This window comes from Prenolepis imparis, unplaced genomic scaffold (assembly GCF_030444845.1).
Source record: "Prenolepis imparis isolate NDT839.2.m4 unplaced genomic scaffold, iyPreImpa1.0 SCAF_5, whole genome shotgun sequence".
NCBI classification, from domain to species: Eukaryota; Metazoa; Arthropoda; class Insecta; order Hymenoptera; family Formicidae; genus Prenolepis; species Prenolepis imparis.
The window spans coordinates 15877277-15893518 of NW_028141163.1; the positions used below are offsets into that span (position 1 = coordinate 15877277).

The window sequence follows — 16242 nt, forward strand, 5'->3', positions numbered from 1 at the left end:
CACTATCAAAAAAACCACTCTGATAATTAATATTTAATATATTAGTATATAGTAGTAGAAGGCTTCGTAATTATTCTTATCTTTAGGTCGTGTGAAAGAACGGAGGTCCACTCATTAAAATAACTAAGAAGTAATCGCGTCATCAAAAATATTTTAAACGTATACATGTTAGAAATCTTTAAGTATCAAACAACTCGGTTCACGGTGGAACTTTGATCTCAAAAGGGTTAAAGAAAGCAGCTTCTGTTCAATTCCCGCATTATGATAGCACACAGGTCAGTCCGTATCAAAGTTCTCTCTCTTTCGACGTACAACGCACCATTTTTTTTTCCCAATATGGAGCCGACCCTCAGAAGAAAAAGAGAGAGAAAGAGAGAGAGAGAAAATATCGCTTCGTAGGAAGCAACCATACGCAAGCACGCGCATCCTTTCACTTGTTAGATAAAGAGCGGAGCCAAAGATACCGTGGTTTCCGGTTAATGAGCGCATCGCGATAAGAAGCTGCTTTGTCGATGAATCCATAAACGAGCCACGGCTACCGGAAATTTGCTCATAAATTTGCTTTCTCTCCAATCTGCGCTCATTGTGGAGATTCGGCACCTCACCGTTTCATGGCGGTGTTTTTGGAAAGCACTGTAAAAAATAGCAATAAGTCAAATGTTATCGAAATAATGATGAAGCACATTTTGGAGAAACGGTAAATTTATTGTCGCAAATAATTTTATCCAAAACTTCCTTCATCCTGTTAAACTGTATATTTTGTCAAAATAATTATATTATAAGTATTTATTATATAATAACAATGTATTTAATACATGATTTCTTTTGGGCGAGGATTTCAAAGTATCTCGTAATATAATATTCTTCCGGTATTATTAATAATTCTGTATAATTCATATACAAATTCTGAAGGATGTGAATCGATTTTTTATTTTATTCAATTATAAATGTCTTTAATAAACGAACAGATTTTATATTCGGAGACGCATGTAATATCATGAATATATTTTCACATGTATTATATATCAATCGAACTGTCTGTTTTAGGACTGTCAAACGCGCGTGAAGATAACGCCGAGTATCCAGCCGTATTCCAAGCAGATTAAAAGTATGATCAACCGGTCAGATGTCGGTTCGCTTGAACGAAATAAACGTGAAGAGCGGGGCGCACTTGGACGATTGTTACGCTCCTAGTTTTGATTGCGAGACGCACACGCCGACGTTGACGCAGGGGAACGCGACGCAGGTAGGGGATGTGGCGACGGCACGGCACAGCAGACGGATACATAGCACACGCACGGATCGCTCGAGGATAACATCTCGCTGCCCCAGGAACGGCTAGGGAAGGGAGACAAGAGGGACTGGTGAGGGGGAGGGAGAGGTGATACACTGTAGGTGGAGGATGCAGGGGAGAGATCTCATCGGCCGGCAGCCACGAGGGTTAAGAGCGTGCAAGTTAGGAGAGGGAGAGAGAGAGAGAGGGTAAAGAGAAGCGAAGCGGGATTCCAGCGTGTCCATCGTCGTATATCGGACAAGAAGAGGAAGGGGGAAGAGACTCTGATCTCGATATCGGAGAGGAGGTTCGGACTCGACATGGAGGGGAGATGGACGACGAACACGCAGCGGCAGCCTACAGTGGCGGCGCGCGCGCGCTCTCGACGGAGATGAAGCGAGAGAGAGAAGAAGCATGGGGGCGGTGGCTCTGGCTACGGCTACACGGCCGCCATCACCATCCGTCCCATCCTATAGTATACTCCAAAGCAGTCCCCGATCTGTCTCCGTGTGTGTTAGTTAGGGAATCGTGTTTTACCGGTGCTTCTAGCTTCTCTACTCGGCGCGAGGCTGCTAGTAACGCACCGAATCGTTTTCTGCCTTGTTACCTGCCTGTGCTCGGACTATCCTCTCTGCTATTATGTCTTGACACCCCGCCGTCCTCCGCATCTTTCGCTCTCTTTCGCTTCTCCTGTCTCTCTCTGTCTTTCTCCCGTTCCTAGCTCTCTCCACCGTCGAATATATCCGCCTTCGTGTGTCCTTTTCCCTCCTTTTCTCTGTCTCTCGTCTCTCGCGCGCGTAATCGCCCGCCGTCTCATTGTCTTTTGTCGTATCGAGAAGATCGCGGTCGGGAGTGCCCCCTTACCTCTTTTCCTTCTGCAGTGCGAAGACGGGAGTCTTAATCGAGAAGATAAAGGTGATGAAGGAGGAGGTGACAGAGTAGGAGGAGATGAAGAAGGAGAAGAAAGAAGAAACGACACGAAAAGAGTAAGAAAAAGGAGCGTACATTTTTTTGTGCGCGATATTCCCGTGAATATAATACCCATCGTGCACCCATCGAGTTGCCTCTCCCTTTTCTCTCTCTCTCTCTCTCTCTCTCTCTATATCTTGTTCCTCGCTCCCTTTCGCACACTCGCCTCTTTTCTCTCTCTCTCTCCCTCTCTCTCTCTCTCTCTCTCTCTCTCTCTCTCTCTCTCTCTCTCTCTCTCTCTCTCTCTCTCTCTCTTTTCGGCGTTTCCACGCGTCCGCCCGATCTCGCGAGATATACGCGCGCGGGAGTGCAATGATTATTTACAAAGCGTAGTTGGCCGCGATCGTCGCGTTTCAACCGTCCACCGTCCCGACAACGATCGCAATCACGATCATCACGAGGAACGAGACACGAAGAAGGAGAGGAAGTCGGAGGAATAAATACCCATGTATAACTGACGAATAACTGACGTTTCCGTATCTTCTCGTGGATCACGAGACTCACCTGGTAAGCTCTCTCCGAGGAAGACCCCCTGTACAAATAAATCCACATCTCATTCATCACGCGTCTTGCGTCTGATCAGGTCGTGCATCGTCTTCGAACAAGAGGAACGGACGCCTTTCTGGAATTTTGGACTCCGTCCTGTCAGGCTCCTCTCCCTTCTCTCACGCAATCTCCTCCTCTCTACGTTTCGTGCCTCCACGTCGACCCTTTTCTACAATACGTTCGAGATCTCGCTCGAGACAGTGACAACGGTCGCGGCCTAAATTTTCCGCGAGAGACATCGCGATCCTAGATAAAGTAACGGTTGCTTGTGCTATCGCGACGCACGTGTCTTCAATGTTCGTTGCCGGTATCGGTCGCACATCGTCGCCTGGTAGTGCGTCGTTCTCCTCCCCGTGGCCGACGTAGTCGTCGATCAGGTTCTCGCGTGACGTCTATCGGTATCCGCGTATAAGTGACGCCGCGACAATGAGATGAGCGGTTCGTCTCAGTCCGTATTTCGAGTCGCGACAGGTCGCAGAGTCGAAGTGGCGAAGGGAGGATAGATGACCGAATAATAAAAAAGAAAAAGGAAGTGATTAAAACGGTGGATCTCAGCATCACCGCGACGAAGTTAAATTATTGTGAGGGCAAGCGGTTGAAAGTACGCGAGAAGAGAAAGAGAAGCTTCAGCGATGATGATGCGCCGCTGTGCCTTAGAACGCCGATGGACAACGAACTCGTCGTCGTGAGGCGAAGATCGAGCTGACGTGTCACGCCGGAGAACGGAACCTGGCCGCGACGTCGACGAGCCGAAGCCGGAACTGGAGGAGGAGGAGGAAGAAGAGGAAGAAAAGCCGCCGGACGTAACCCCCGAGGCACCGGCTCGCACGAATATGAGCATGACTCTCGTCCGAAATTCGTACAAGGGTGAGTCTCTATTTTTCCCCTTTAATATATTGCTATATATTCAACAACGTGATAAATTTTTAATTATTAAATTTAATAAATTTAATATAATAATATTAAATATATGAAAAATAATAGTTTCTTAATTTATATAAATTTACATACTTTCTTCTTTAATATATAGTGCTATATTTAAACAATAAATTTTTTATTAAATTTATTAAATTTAATTATACGCGCGAATATATACTAGTCATTACGACTTATCCAGAATTATTGCAAGTTGAGGAAACAATCAGCAAAATGATAAATGAGCCAAATTGCTTTAAATTTAGTCATTAAAAAAATATAGAGAAATAGAATATCTATATTATTTCTATATTTTAGCGATATGATTACCGGATATGATAAATATATATATCAAAATATACTGAACATGTACATGACTGTCTTTTGTCTAATTAGACAAGAATAGCTGATTGAGCATGATGATTATTTTGAGTCTGGGAGGGAAAATCCAGATATATATACATATATACATAAATTCTTAACATATATTAGATGTTTATTATACATGCAAAAGAGCATGCAAAACTGGAATTTTTTAATTCAATTTTTTTTTAAGTGTCGAAAAAAAATATCAATTGTACATAGTAAACGAATGATATTTTAATTTTTAATATTAAACATTAGTAATCATACTTTGAATCTTTTAAAGTTTATGTGAAATTAAAATGAGGAACGTGAGAAATTTTAATTTGCAGTTCCAAAGTTTAATTTCCGCGAAAAAAGTTCTTAAATTTTAATTTATGCTTATGGATCTATATTTTTCTCGCCTATAATTTTATAGGGGGGTGAGAGGGGAGTCGGGAAATAAATCTCGAATTGAGATTATTCCCAAATAAGGTCTTATAATATAAGAATTAGTCTTAGTCAGTGTTGGTCAATAAAATCTTAAACCTTGTTTAATTTATGCATTTATAGCTTAAAAAACTGTAACTTCAAAAGTAAATTAATCAAAGTTTACCTGTAATTAAAAGCTGGCTTAATAAGTATGACACATCCTGTATATATTAACGATGTAACGTTTAAATTGCATTATGTAAATATGTATATATACATATGTATGTTACGCGATTTCATAATTTTATCAATCAATCTGAAATGAATCGGAAATTTCGTAAGTTAAATTGAACGCGCGCCGCTTGAGACACCTTGTGCAAGAGAAATTCGACTTATTTTCGCGTAGGTGAACGACGCGAAACATCGTAGATGACTTCGTCATCTGATTTTCGACTCGATGAGTCTCGGAAAATTCGCAGAACGCGTGCCGCTGCACGTGCGCGACCTATATCAGCGTGATATAAGGCGGCATTTAATGGACGGGACAGCATCTGCGATTGACTCTACTGTCAACTGTCCACTGTCTAGCATTTCGTGAAAATCGATAAGGGCGCAACATTATCCCCGGATTTTGTTCTGCGGAAAAATCCTCTGTCTTTATATACCTTTCATATTATTCGTATCTCTAGTTTTATTCACAAATTTTCGTTCGCGCAAACATACAAAAATTAGAGTACAAAAATCACTAAATTGTGCAAAAATTTGGAGTACAAAAATGAGTTATAATATTTTTTTCTATAATATAATGTTAATGTATATGAAGCCAATTAAAATTCAAACAATTTGCTATTTTGTCTTCAAGATTCTTACTTGTGAAAAATAATTAAATTATTAAATCGAATTAAATTATTTCTCAGGGTAAAAATATACTACATCGATATATTGAAAAAAAAATGAGAAAATGACTTGAGACACTGTGTTCCATCAGATAGATTTTGATACAAAGAATTTTGTTACAATTTGATTTTTTTCGTTTTTATGGATTGAGTAATTATCACACACTAAACGTACCAAATTAAGATCAGAATAAAATTATACTATTATATACGTATAATATAATATATAATATAATATGTACAATACAATTTTTCCAGTTTTTCTGGCTTATAACTCATGTTTGTACATAACTCATATTTGCATAATATTGTCCAACTTATTGGCTTTATTCATTTTGCCTTGTACACATGCAGTCGTACGTATATGTGCATATATACATGGAAGGCGCAAGATCCACCTTGGCCGATTTATTCGTTAATGAATCTTACCATTCTCGTCACCATACGTCACGTCAGTTTATCTGGACCTTGGTCGTCGGCTCATCGCGTTGCTCGCCATTCGTAAACGCGCGATTAGTCGCATATCACTTCGGTGGATTATATGAAAGAAAATACTTATTCTTCTTATTGAACGATTACTATAGATTGGGGCTATTGATATGTTTTACATTTTATACATGCACAGATAAATATTAACTTCTTAGATAATTAAAAGAATTATGTATATTATCAAAGAAAAAAACTTTGACGAAATAAAGATTACATTTGTAATTCGCATTTACATTGAACGTATAATCTTTAATTACGCTTTGATGAAATTATCGGAATCTTCAAAGTTCAATGTGTTGACTTTGCTCTAAATCAACACTAGTTAATCTTTAATATCACTTGTAAATATACTGCGACAGCAAAATTTCAATGCATCTTTTTCGTTAACAAAAAAATATTTACAAAGCAAATAAGAATTTGTTTTATTTTTCTAAAATTAAAGAGGCAGAAAGAACGGTTCTTAAAAAAAATATTTTCTTTAAAAGAATAATTCTCTATAATCTCTGTTATTTAATCTTATTTCCATCTTTAGTGGTAGGAATATTATGAAACAATTTTTCAAATAGATCGATTGTAACCAAAAGAAAGAGAGAAGTCTTTATATATATACATATAAGTATATATAAAACTGCACCTAGATTAGGAAATGTTTTATAGAATTGTAGCCTTTTAGTAGTCATTCTTTGAAACAATTACCTTTTATATAAAAAAAATTCTCTTTTCCAGTAGATTTTTTTCACGTAAAGGATGTAAAAGCAGACTTTTTAAAAATATTATTTTAATTATCTTCTACAATAAATTTCCAATATTATAACAGAGAGAGGCTTTATAATACTATAATATATAATACTTTCAAAGAGAACATGTGATTCATCTAAAAAGAATATATATATATATATAATTATGTGGAAAAACTGTATAAATTGTACGTTTAGATTTAGGAAGATTATTCCGATGAGAAGATTAGAATTCCACACCTTTGTGAATAATAAAAAGGTAAAGGGAGAAATTTCTTAGACGATTCGGAAACGGTGATCTCCTATAAGAACTCGACGAGGCACGTAACTCGAAACTCGCGGAAAGCCAAAAATCAACTCGGCGTATTTCTCGTGCAATAAACGCCAGTAAAGAACACACGTGTGATATACGCGAGCGCGGATGTGGGACCGGCGATTACACATCGAGTCAGGTAACAACGAAGTCGTGCCCTGTACGAAAATATTTAACTATTCCTAATATTGGCGCTCGAATACGCGCCGGCTTTTATTTTCGTCTCTAAGGCTATACAATCGCCAAACAAAAGTTACGCGTGCATAGAAAAGCTTCGTTGTTTTTGTAGCTTGTGTGCTCAACGCAGCTGAATTTAAACAGTTTTCTATGCATAGATCGTCTGTATACGTTAAAAAATGCATTAGACGAACAAAGTTCCTGTCTGTGGATATATATTGGATATAAAAATTTTGAGATTTATTAATATCAAGGAAAAGAAAATTAACAGAGGGGATCTTCTCTCTCTTTATATACGTGCCTCGTCGAGTTCTTATAGGAAATCGATGATCATCATTTCCGAATCGTTTAGGAAATTTCTCCCTTTATCTTTTTATTATTCACAAAGGTAGAATTCTAATCCTCTCATCGGGATAATCTTCAGAATATCTAAACGTAAAAAATAAGATACAAAAAGGAAAGAGAAACATGAAGAAAAAAATATAGAGAAATAACGCAACTAAATTTGTATAAAACTCTACAATAAAAAAAAAAAATATATATATATATATATATATATATATTATAAGTATATATATATTATAAATATATATATAGTATATATATAAGTATATATATGGTATATATATACTATATATATATTTATACTATATATATAGTATATATATATATATATATAAGTATATATATAGTATAAATATATATATTATAAGTAATATTAAAATATTTACTTCATTTTTAATATAATATTAAAACTTATTAAAACTTACGAACTAATGATTAAAGCATTATAAATTTATGGAATTTAATTCCTGATAATATAAATAAAATGATTCTCTATATCTTCGCGCTTCATTATCATGGTACAGAGTGTTTCATATATTTGTATATATTTATATATCCACAAAAACTGTACTAAAGAAAATTAAAATATAAAAGTGATTACAAGAAACGATTAATCAGAAATAGATGTCACATTTTGTGAAAAATTTGGTCAACAAAATTTTTTTACGTTACTTTATTAATGTATTAAAAAAAAGTTTCGAATTTGATTACGTGTGTAGCATGTGTGTACATACATATGCACGAAAAAGTACATTGTTCTCACAAAAAGGTTGACCATATATTTCAGGATGGAACTAATATAAGCCTAAGATTATATACCTGTGTTTTACAATCTTTTGTATGCTTTTTTTAGCATATTGTATACATTTTTAATACATGTTGTGTTATCATGTGTTATCGCAATTAAAATCCTTTTTAAAAATAATTTTAGTCTGCTGCAATCAGACTTTATCTAGTATCAAAAAACTAATGATTTTTCCATGATGTGAAAAGAACCAATACACAACATATAAAACACACATATTTTGTTCTTTTCTTGTATGAAAATCTCTATATGTTTAACTTTATAAGAAATTATCGATATTTCTAAACATTGTAATAAGCATTCTTCTTGGTTTCGGATACAGCAATGAATCTGAGACAAGTTCTACATGAGATAAAATGATCACTCCAAATAGATAAAGTCTAGTTCAGTATTATCTTTGAGAAGTTATTAATAAATTGAGAAACGCATATAAATATTTTTCTCGCAGATAACGATTGTCACACGATGTATTTCGTGTACGTGATAATCAAATAATTTAACTATTTCACTTATTTTCGTAATACGTATCTTGTTTCGCAACCGATCTGTTTGTTTACTTATTCACGCTCGTTATCGAACATTACAAAATATAATGCGTTATGAATATTCATAGGCGTTAGGTAATTAATGTGTTGAAGTATCAATAATTTTCGAATTATTAAGCTATTGGAAAAGAGAAGATTTTTTTTTCATAAAATATAAGACCCAGAGAAAACAAATAGATGTTTTTCGGTTAATTTTGAACGGACATTAGAAATATGACGATAGAATTCTTATTTAAAGCTTCGTTATAAAAATATATAACATTGCGAATTGAAAAGTCGTGGTACTTAAATGATGAACTTCCTCAAGATCTTCACCAAGAGAAAAATCAATTTCAGATTCAGACAGTCAGACTCTATCGTTAAAAATGAGAGCCCGGTCCGGATTGCGGGGATTTCCCCGTAAATTAACCACAACTGTATATACATGCTTTCCTTTCGGAGATCCGCCATCTTTGCCTTCTTCTCTCCTTCATTGATGTTACGATAGTGCCGGATCGTTCAGGCATGTTTTATTTCCTCCGCTTCTTCGCACACAGGACCGGTCTGTACGTCGTGCGGTTGCTCAATAATTTTGATTGGTAGGACAGCGCGGATTACCGCGCCGCGCCGCGCCGCTCGCTCGTTTATGGGAGCGCGTCGAAGTGGTTTTAACGTTCTGGAAGATGGCGGCCGCCCGCGCCCTATCAAGCTCAATGACCTCTCCGAGAAATCGTTTACTTCGCACCGTAGCAGCGACGCACACGCGACCCAGGGATCTCGTCCGCCCGTCCGTATCTTCGGCGCCGCGCCGCGCCGTGCGAACGCGCCTTTACGACTTAATCCACGTTGTCGGATGACGTAAGCGCCCCCGCCTATCTTCCTTTCGGGCTCTCTTTAAGACTCTGCCCACCGATCGTTTTTTTTAATCGGCATACTAAAGGTATGGACAGCCGTCAGCAAATGATCGGTTGTAAAAATTAATCGGGGACCATATTGATTATCGTTACTCGTTATTTCAAAAAAGTTGATTAAATTATGATTATTTTATAGAATTAATTATTCTAATTACATTTAAATATAATAATTATACGCAAATTGACCGAAGAATAACTATAATATTGTAAGCATATTAATAAAGTATGAGAATAATTAGTCAGACAATAAGGAGGGGCAATTAAACGTATAAATGTATATCAAATGAGACGTCTATATAAAACAAATGAATAAAGCAATATCTAAAAATATATGCTTATTGCGGTTAGTATACATATATAGTTCTAATGATATATATGTATATATCATGTGTTGGAATGCGCATTTAAACAAGTAACTGGAAGCTTACGCGGAATCGATGGCGCCGAACCATAAATGTATTAAATGTTAATATAAAAAGAACGGAAATTGCGGTTTTCCATGATGACACGAGACAAACGCGCAAGAAAATACTTCGATATGCATATCAATCGTGCGAGTAATAGCAATGTAAACGACCGCATTATTCACGAGAATCGTATGATTGTTACGCTATAATTCGCGATTTATTCCGCGATGCTCCGATTACATGGAACCTACACAGAGAGAATTTTTTCTTAGAATTTACCCTGAAAATCATAGTAATCGTGAGGCAATATAGTATGGAAAGAATTTTAAAAATATGTTTGATTAATTTTACCATACTTTTAGTAAATTAATCAAACATTTTATATTTTATTGTGATAGATATTATTATTTTTTATTGTGATAAATATTAATCAGAGAGATTCTCATAAAATTCTTTCCATAGCATGATGTCCCACGATTACCATGATTTTCCAGGATAAATTCTAAGAGAAAATTCTCTCTGTGTACTTTCTTCTCAAAAGATATGTTTATTCCAATATATGTAGACCGATAAATAGACAGAAAGAGAAAAAGAGAGGAAGAGAGAAATGATTAAAAATTAGTAAGCTTAGAAACTATTATTTAAATGATAAAATTTTGAAAAATTTTGTTTCAATAAAAATTGATAAGGATGTTTTTTTTTAGATGCCATTCTTTGATTTAGATATTTATATATAAAACAGGTTTATTCTGCTAAAAATTATTAATGATTTTCTCAATATTCGGCAACGTAACTATTCATACATTTTTATAAAAGATGATTTAAGAGCCGTCTGTTTTCTGATATTAAATTTTGTCATTACATTTTCTTGGGTCATTTCTGCGCGAAATTTCAGGGACTTCCGCGAGAATCGCGTGTCGCGAACTACCCACTCTCAAAGAACAATTGATACTGTCGTCTGCGAAGATAATCCCAGGAAATGTCATCTTGCAAATTCATCCACGAATAGATCCGCGCGTGCCTTTGCGAAACTTTATAAAATTAGGTCACGCGTCGTTTCGATAAGGAAAAAAAAAGTATTACTATCAATCTAGATTATGCTGGATCTAGGTGATGCTGGATAAATATGATTCAGTGATATCTTTTAGTGAAAAATAACTAATAATCTCATCTATAAGATTTTATAATGTATATTCTGTAATAAAAAATGATATATAACTAAAATATAGAAATTAGATAAATATATTTCATATAAATATATTAAAAGATTCGATTTTTGATTTCATAAAAATTTATAAAATTTTATATAAAGTTGCGGTGAAAATGAAAGCTTGAGCAATCGATGAATGCAAATTAAATAAATTATTTAAAAATTGTACATATATATAAAGATTGTTATTAGTTACTAAAAGATATTTAAATCGTTTGTCTTTTTTTCATAATTATTCTAATGGGTGTCTTATAAGTGATGAAAGAAATAGCGACATTTGCGAGCACAATTTCAGCAAAGAAAGAGATATCGTCGAAAAGTGTTTCTTGTGTAGGACACAATTTGATTAGAGTTCTCTCGTATATTTCATCTCTCATACTGAAATATTACTCAACATTAATTTAGACAAGCTATATTTTGACGTCGCTCTCGATGCTGCATTGCGACGCGAAATACAAGGTGGCTCTAATTAATCGTCCTTTTTTGTCACGCAATTCAACCATTGCACGCACGCCCAGCATCGTGTCGCCGTAAGTGCTCTCTCGGCGCGCTATTCGAGATTGCATGGTATTGCTCGCAATTTGCTATACTGGTTTCCACATTCCACTGACGTCATTTGTATGCGCATCTCTTTTCCGCGAGAAGAGTCGCGGGGAAGCTGCGTCTTCGCTCGTGGCGACTCGTTTGCATTAACGCTCGCGACGAAGTTAACCCTTGCCCTGTTCAGGAGAAGCGCGAAGATGGCGAAATTGCATCGAATATTACGTCACGCGGTTCGAGAAAGTGTTTACTTTATGAGTGTCGAAAAGCTTTCGCAATGTCGTACTTTTTACTCGCGAAGTTTGATGCTAAGCTTCCAGTTCTTTACACTTCGTCTTGCATTTTTATCTTCAATTTAGTAGGATGATTTTTCTCGACTGCTAAATTAATCCTTTTTTTCAATGTGCAAATGTCTTTTTTTAAATTTTCGACACGCTAACTCAACAAATTACAACAAATTTAAAAATTATCGTATTCGAAACATCTATTGCAAAAGCTCTCTTTACGGTAAAAGACAATTTTTATCATTTTTGTATAAAAAAAAGTACATAGATAGATTGTAAAACAGTCGTTTTAGAACGCTCGATATAGCGTCACAGAGTTTCGTCTCGTAATAAAAAATGTTACAGCGCGTAAGCGACATAGTAGCTCCACGACGACGGCGAGCTTCGTGGATCGCGTACATAGGAAGGCAAGAAAGGTCACGGCTCTGACCCCTTTCGACGTCTTATCGGCCTCACGGCGAGCAAAGTTCGCCTTCGTGGAAGACGAGAGCGGGCAGACGTGATCCGGAGAGATACAGCCGACTTCCCGTTTGCCTCGTATAGCTTGATTAATGCTTCGAAATGCCTGGCATATGTGCTTTCGTGGCGTATTTTCAAATTCAAACCTTTCCAATCTTTAAATGAGAATATTTTATCGCATACTTTTATTTTTTGAATATTGAGATTTTAATTTTCGAAACTCTATCAACTTGACGCACACAATATTGAAAATATATTAATATTTAATGAGAAAAAAATATCAGAATGTGGCAAAGACGTTAATCAATAAATAAAAGTAAATAGGAAGTGGACTGATAAGAGCCGAGTGTAAAGAGTAGCGCAACTAAATTATGTAGACTCTTTAATTATAACGAATGTTTCGGTTCTTGCTTTAGATCATCTTCCGCAAGCCAAATGACAAAAAAACAAATTCATTTATCTTGACCTTCAGTTCTATTGTCATCGGCTTTCGTCTTTGGCAAACCTTCTATCAGTTCCACCGGTTAAGAAATGAAAAGACTAACTTATTTGTCATTATATTGTATTGAACATCAGTGACATATATATATATATATATATATATATATATATATATATATATATATATCATGACGTATGCGTTTATTGAACCTTGTTCTTCGTCTCATTTGTAATCGCTCGAGTCCTATTATCGCATTATCTTTACTCTTGTTTTGTCTAAAAAATTATATAAATATATATATATATATATATATATATTTGCTCCAGCTTTTAAACAATAATGTTTAATTCTCGGATTAGTCTTTTCATCTCTTAACGATTGAAATCGAGGAGGTTTACCAACGATGAAAGACGATGATGACGATGGGAACTAAAGGTCAAGACAAATGGATTTGTTTTTTGTCAGCTGGATTGTTGAAGATGATCCAAACGAGGGACTCGTTCATTATTACTTAAAGAAGATTCTATAATTTAGTTGCGTTTAGTTGCCTTTCTGCAATTTTTATTAGCCCCACCTCCTATTTGAATTTTTATATTTAGATTAGAGCCTTTCGTTTTATTTATTTGTAATTAAATAAAACATATAAATGAGCGAAAAAGAGAATAATAACGTTGTATATTTTAAGATATACACATATATATAAATCTTTAAAAAATATATAATTATTAAAATATAGTTTTAGAATATCTTTTATTTTATTATTTGTTATAGCCTAATTTTTAATTGAAAAATATTGATTTATTTTGTACACGATAACTTAAGATGGAGAAGAGTATCTTGATATACCTCATACCTCATCCCATGTCGTTTCTGACTTTGCGAAATTATCACGTAGCAGCATATTAATTAAAATAGAACGCGAACTTGCACACATCGATTCATTACGATGTTTTCGTAGCAACTCATACGTATATCTACCTATTATCTGCGCGAGATTAATATGCAGTGTCTGGTGCGAGATTTACATCGCGCACGATCGCAAACATAGTTACGAGATATTCTGCGCATTTCCAGACGTTTCTATAGAATCTTACATGCCTAACCATCTGACATATTCGAGTATATTCGGACGTCATATCTTTACTAGAAGGTAAAACAATACGATAAGCTGTGATGTAAAAGAAATGTTTCGATAAATTTGTTATCGATAAATGAATTATCTATTCGCTAAAGGATGTCACGAGTATTAAAATTCATTCAACTTTATATATCGAAAATCTAGGAGATTAAACTTTATCATCCTATTTTTAAAAATCATTTGTGAAACTATCAATTTCGAAATACATAATACTATAATTTTCGCGTAGATTAAATTCTGTTACCAAATTTTATAAATTGCTTATAGAATTCAAAGATTTGATTTATTCATGTCTCAAAATTATTTCTTTTTTGATTTTTTAAAGAGTTTTAAAATTAAAAGGATAAGAGACAAAAAGAATTATATACATAAATATATACCAAGCACTCTTGTGATTTATCCTGTCGCGCACGCACGACATTTTGAAGGGGTAAAATTAATTACGAATAAAATAATTATAAATTAATGTCTTGCGATCGAATCGAATTCAACGTGGACATGGCTGCCAAGTGGTTAAATGCATCGCGATCGGTGCGACGCGACGTGTCGGTGTCGGCATCGGATTAACGCGAGTGTGTGCGATTATCGGTGGGAAATTGTACGTCGGGGGCATTTAAATCCGGTCTCGTTGACAATGGACGCACCCGAAAAGTTACCCAGGCTCGAGCGGCACCGACATGTGCCACTTTTTCTCGTGTTCCATACAGATTCGCTCTGTGCGAACGCGCACCCCCTGTGTTCCGCTTTTCTGCCCCTTCCTATACAAAACACACCTACATACGAGAATCGCAAACAATGCTGCTCGTCCGACACGCTGCTTCTCTCCCGTTCAGCGTCGTCGTCGTCGTCGACCATCTCTTTTCACCCCACTGTGCATCATGTGCCGCGCACAATAGAGAGTATAGAAGCAACGAGTTAGCTGCGGGTAGCAAGAGACGAAAATTCGATCTTCCCATTGACGTCGCCTAATTTATCCGATCAATTTTTATCCAATGAGCGATCTTAATGATTCATTAATACACAGAGAGAATTTTCTCTTAGAATTTACCCTGAAAATCATGGTAATCGTGGAACAATGTGGTATGGAAAGAATTTTATGAGAATTTCTCTAATTAATATTTATCACAATAAAAATAATAATATCTGTCATAATAAAATATAAAATATGTTTGATTAATTTTACTATGCAGTTTAGTAAAATTAATCAAACATATTTTATATTTTATTGTGATAGATATTATTATTTTTATTGTGATTAATATTAATCAGAGAAAATTCTCTCAGTGTAGTAATCTCGAAGTTGATCTAATTTCAGTGGATTCAATTTTTCATGCTATAGGGTTTGATTAAAATATAATCAGTTGGGATAATATTAATCTACTGATTATGATTAAAATATAATCAGCTGGAATAATATTAATTTACAATTTTTTGTGGATACATACACATAAGGAACAACATTCTATATATTTTGCTGAACTTATCGTTTGCGGTATATTGTCAATAATATTAATGTTTAATTGGAAAATTAAATATGTATTATATACGTAGGTATATATTTTAAAATTTTTATCCAATGAGCGATCTTAATGATTCATTAATACACAGAGAGAATTTTCTCTTAGAATTTACCCTGAAAATCATGGTAATCGTGGGACAATGTGGTATGGAAAGAATTTTATGAGAATTTCTCTAATTAATATTTATCACAATAAAAATAATAATATCTGTCATAATAAAATATAAAATATGTTTGATTAATTTTACTATGCAGTTTAGTAAAATTAATCAAACATATTTTATATTTTATTGTGATAGATATTATTATTTTTATTGTGATTAATATTAATCAGAGAAAATTCTCTCAGTGTAGTAATCTCGAAGTTGATCTAATTTCAGTGGATTCAATTTTTCATGCTATAGGGTCTGATTAAAATATAATCAGTTGGGATAATATTAATCTACTGATTATGATTAAAATATAATCAGCTGGAATAATATTAATTTACAATTTTTTGTGGATACATACACATAAGGAACAACATTCTATATATTTTGCTGAACTTATCGTTTGCGGTATATTGT

General features: G+C 34.8%; 1 protein-coding gene across 4 annotated transcripts in view; it reads left to right on the forward strand.

Moving 5' to 3' along the window:
• Zfh1 (Zn finger homeodomain 1) overlaps nt 1-16242 on the forward strand; it is a 33032-nt gene that overhangs the window by 3471 nt on the left and 13319 nt on the right. For 3 of the 4 annotated variants that reach the window (XM_083039164.1, XM_083039165.1, XM_083039166.1), the window contains one exon: nt 1048-3655. In XM_083039164.1, coding sequence (XP_082895290.1) covers nt 3622-3655 — 34 coding nt within the window. In that variant the 5' untranslated portion in view covers nt 1048-3621. The remainder of the gene's footprint in view (nt 1-1047; nt 3656-16242) is intronic. The other variant, XM_083039167.1, reaches the window with a different exon arrangement.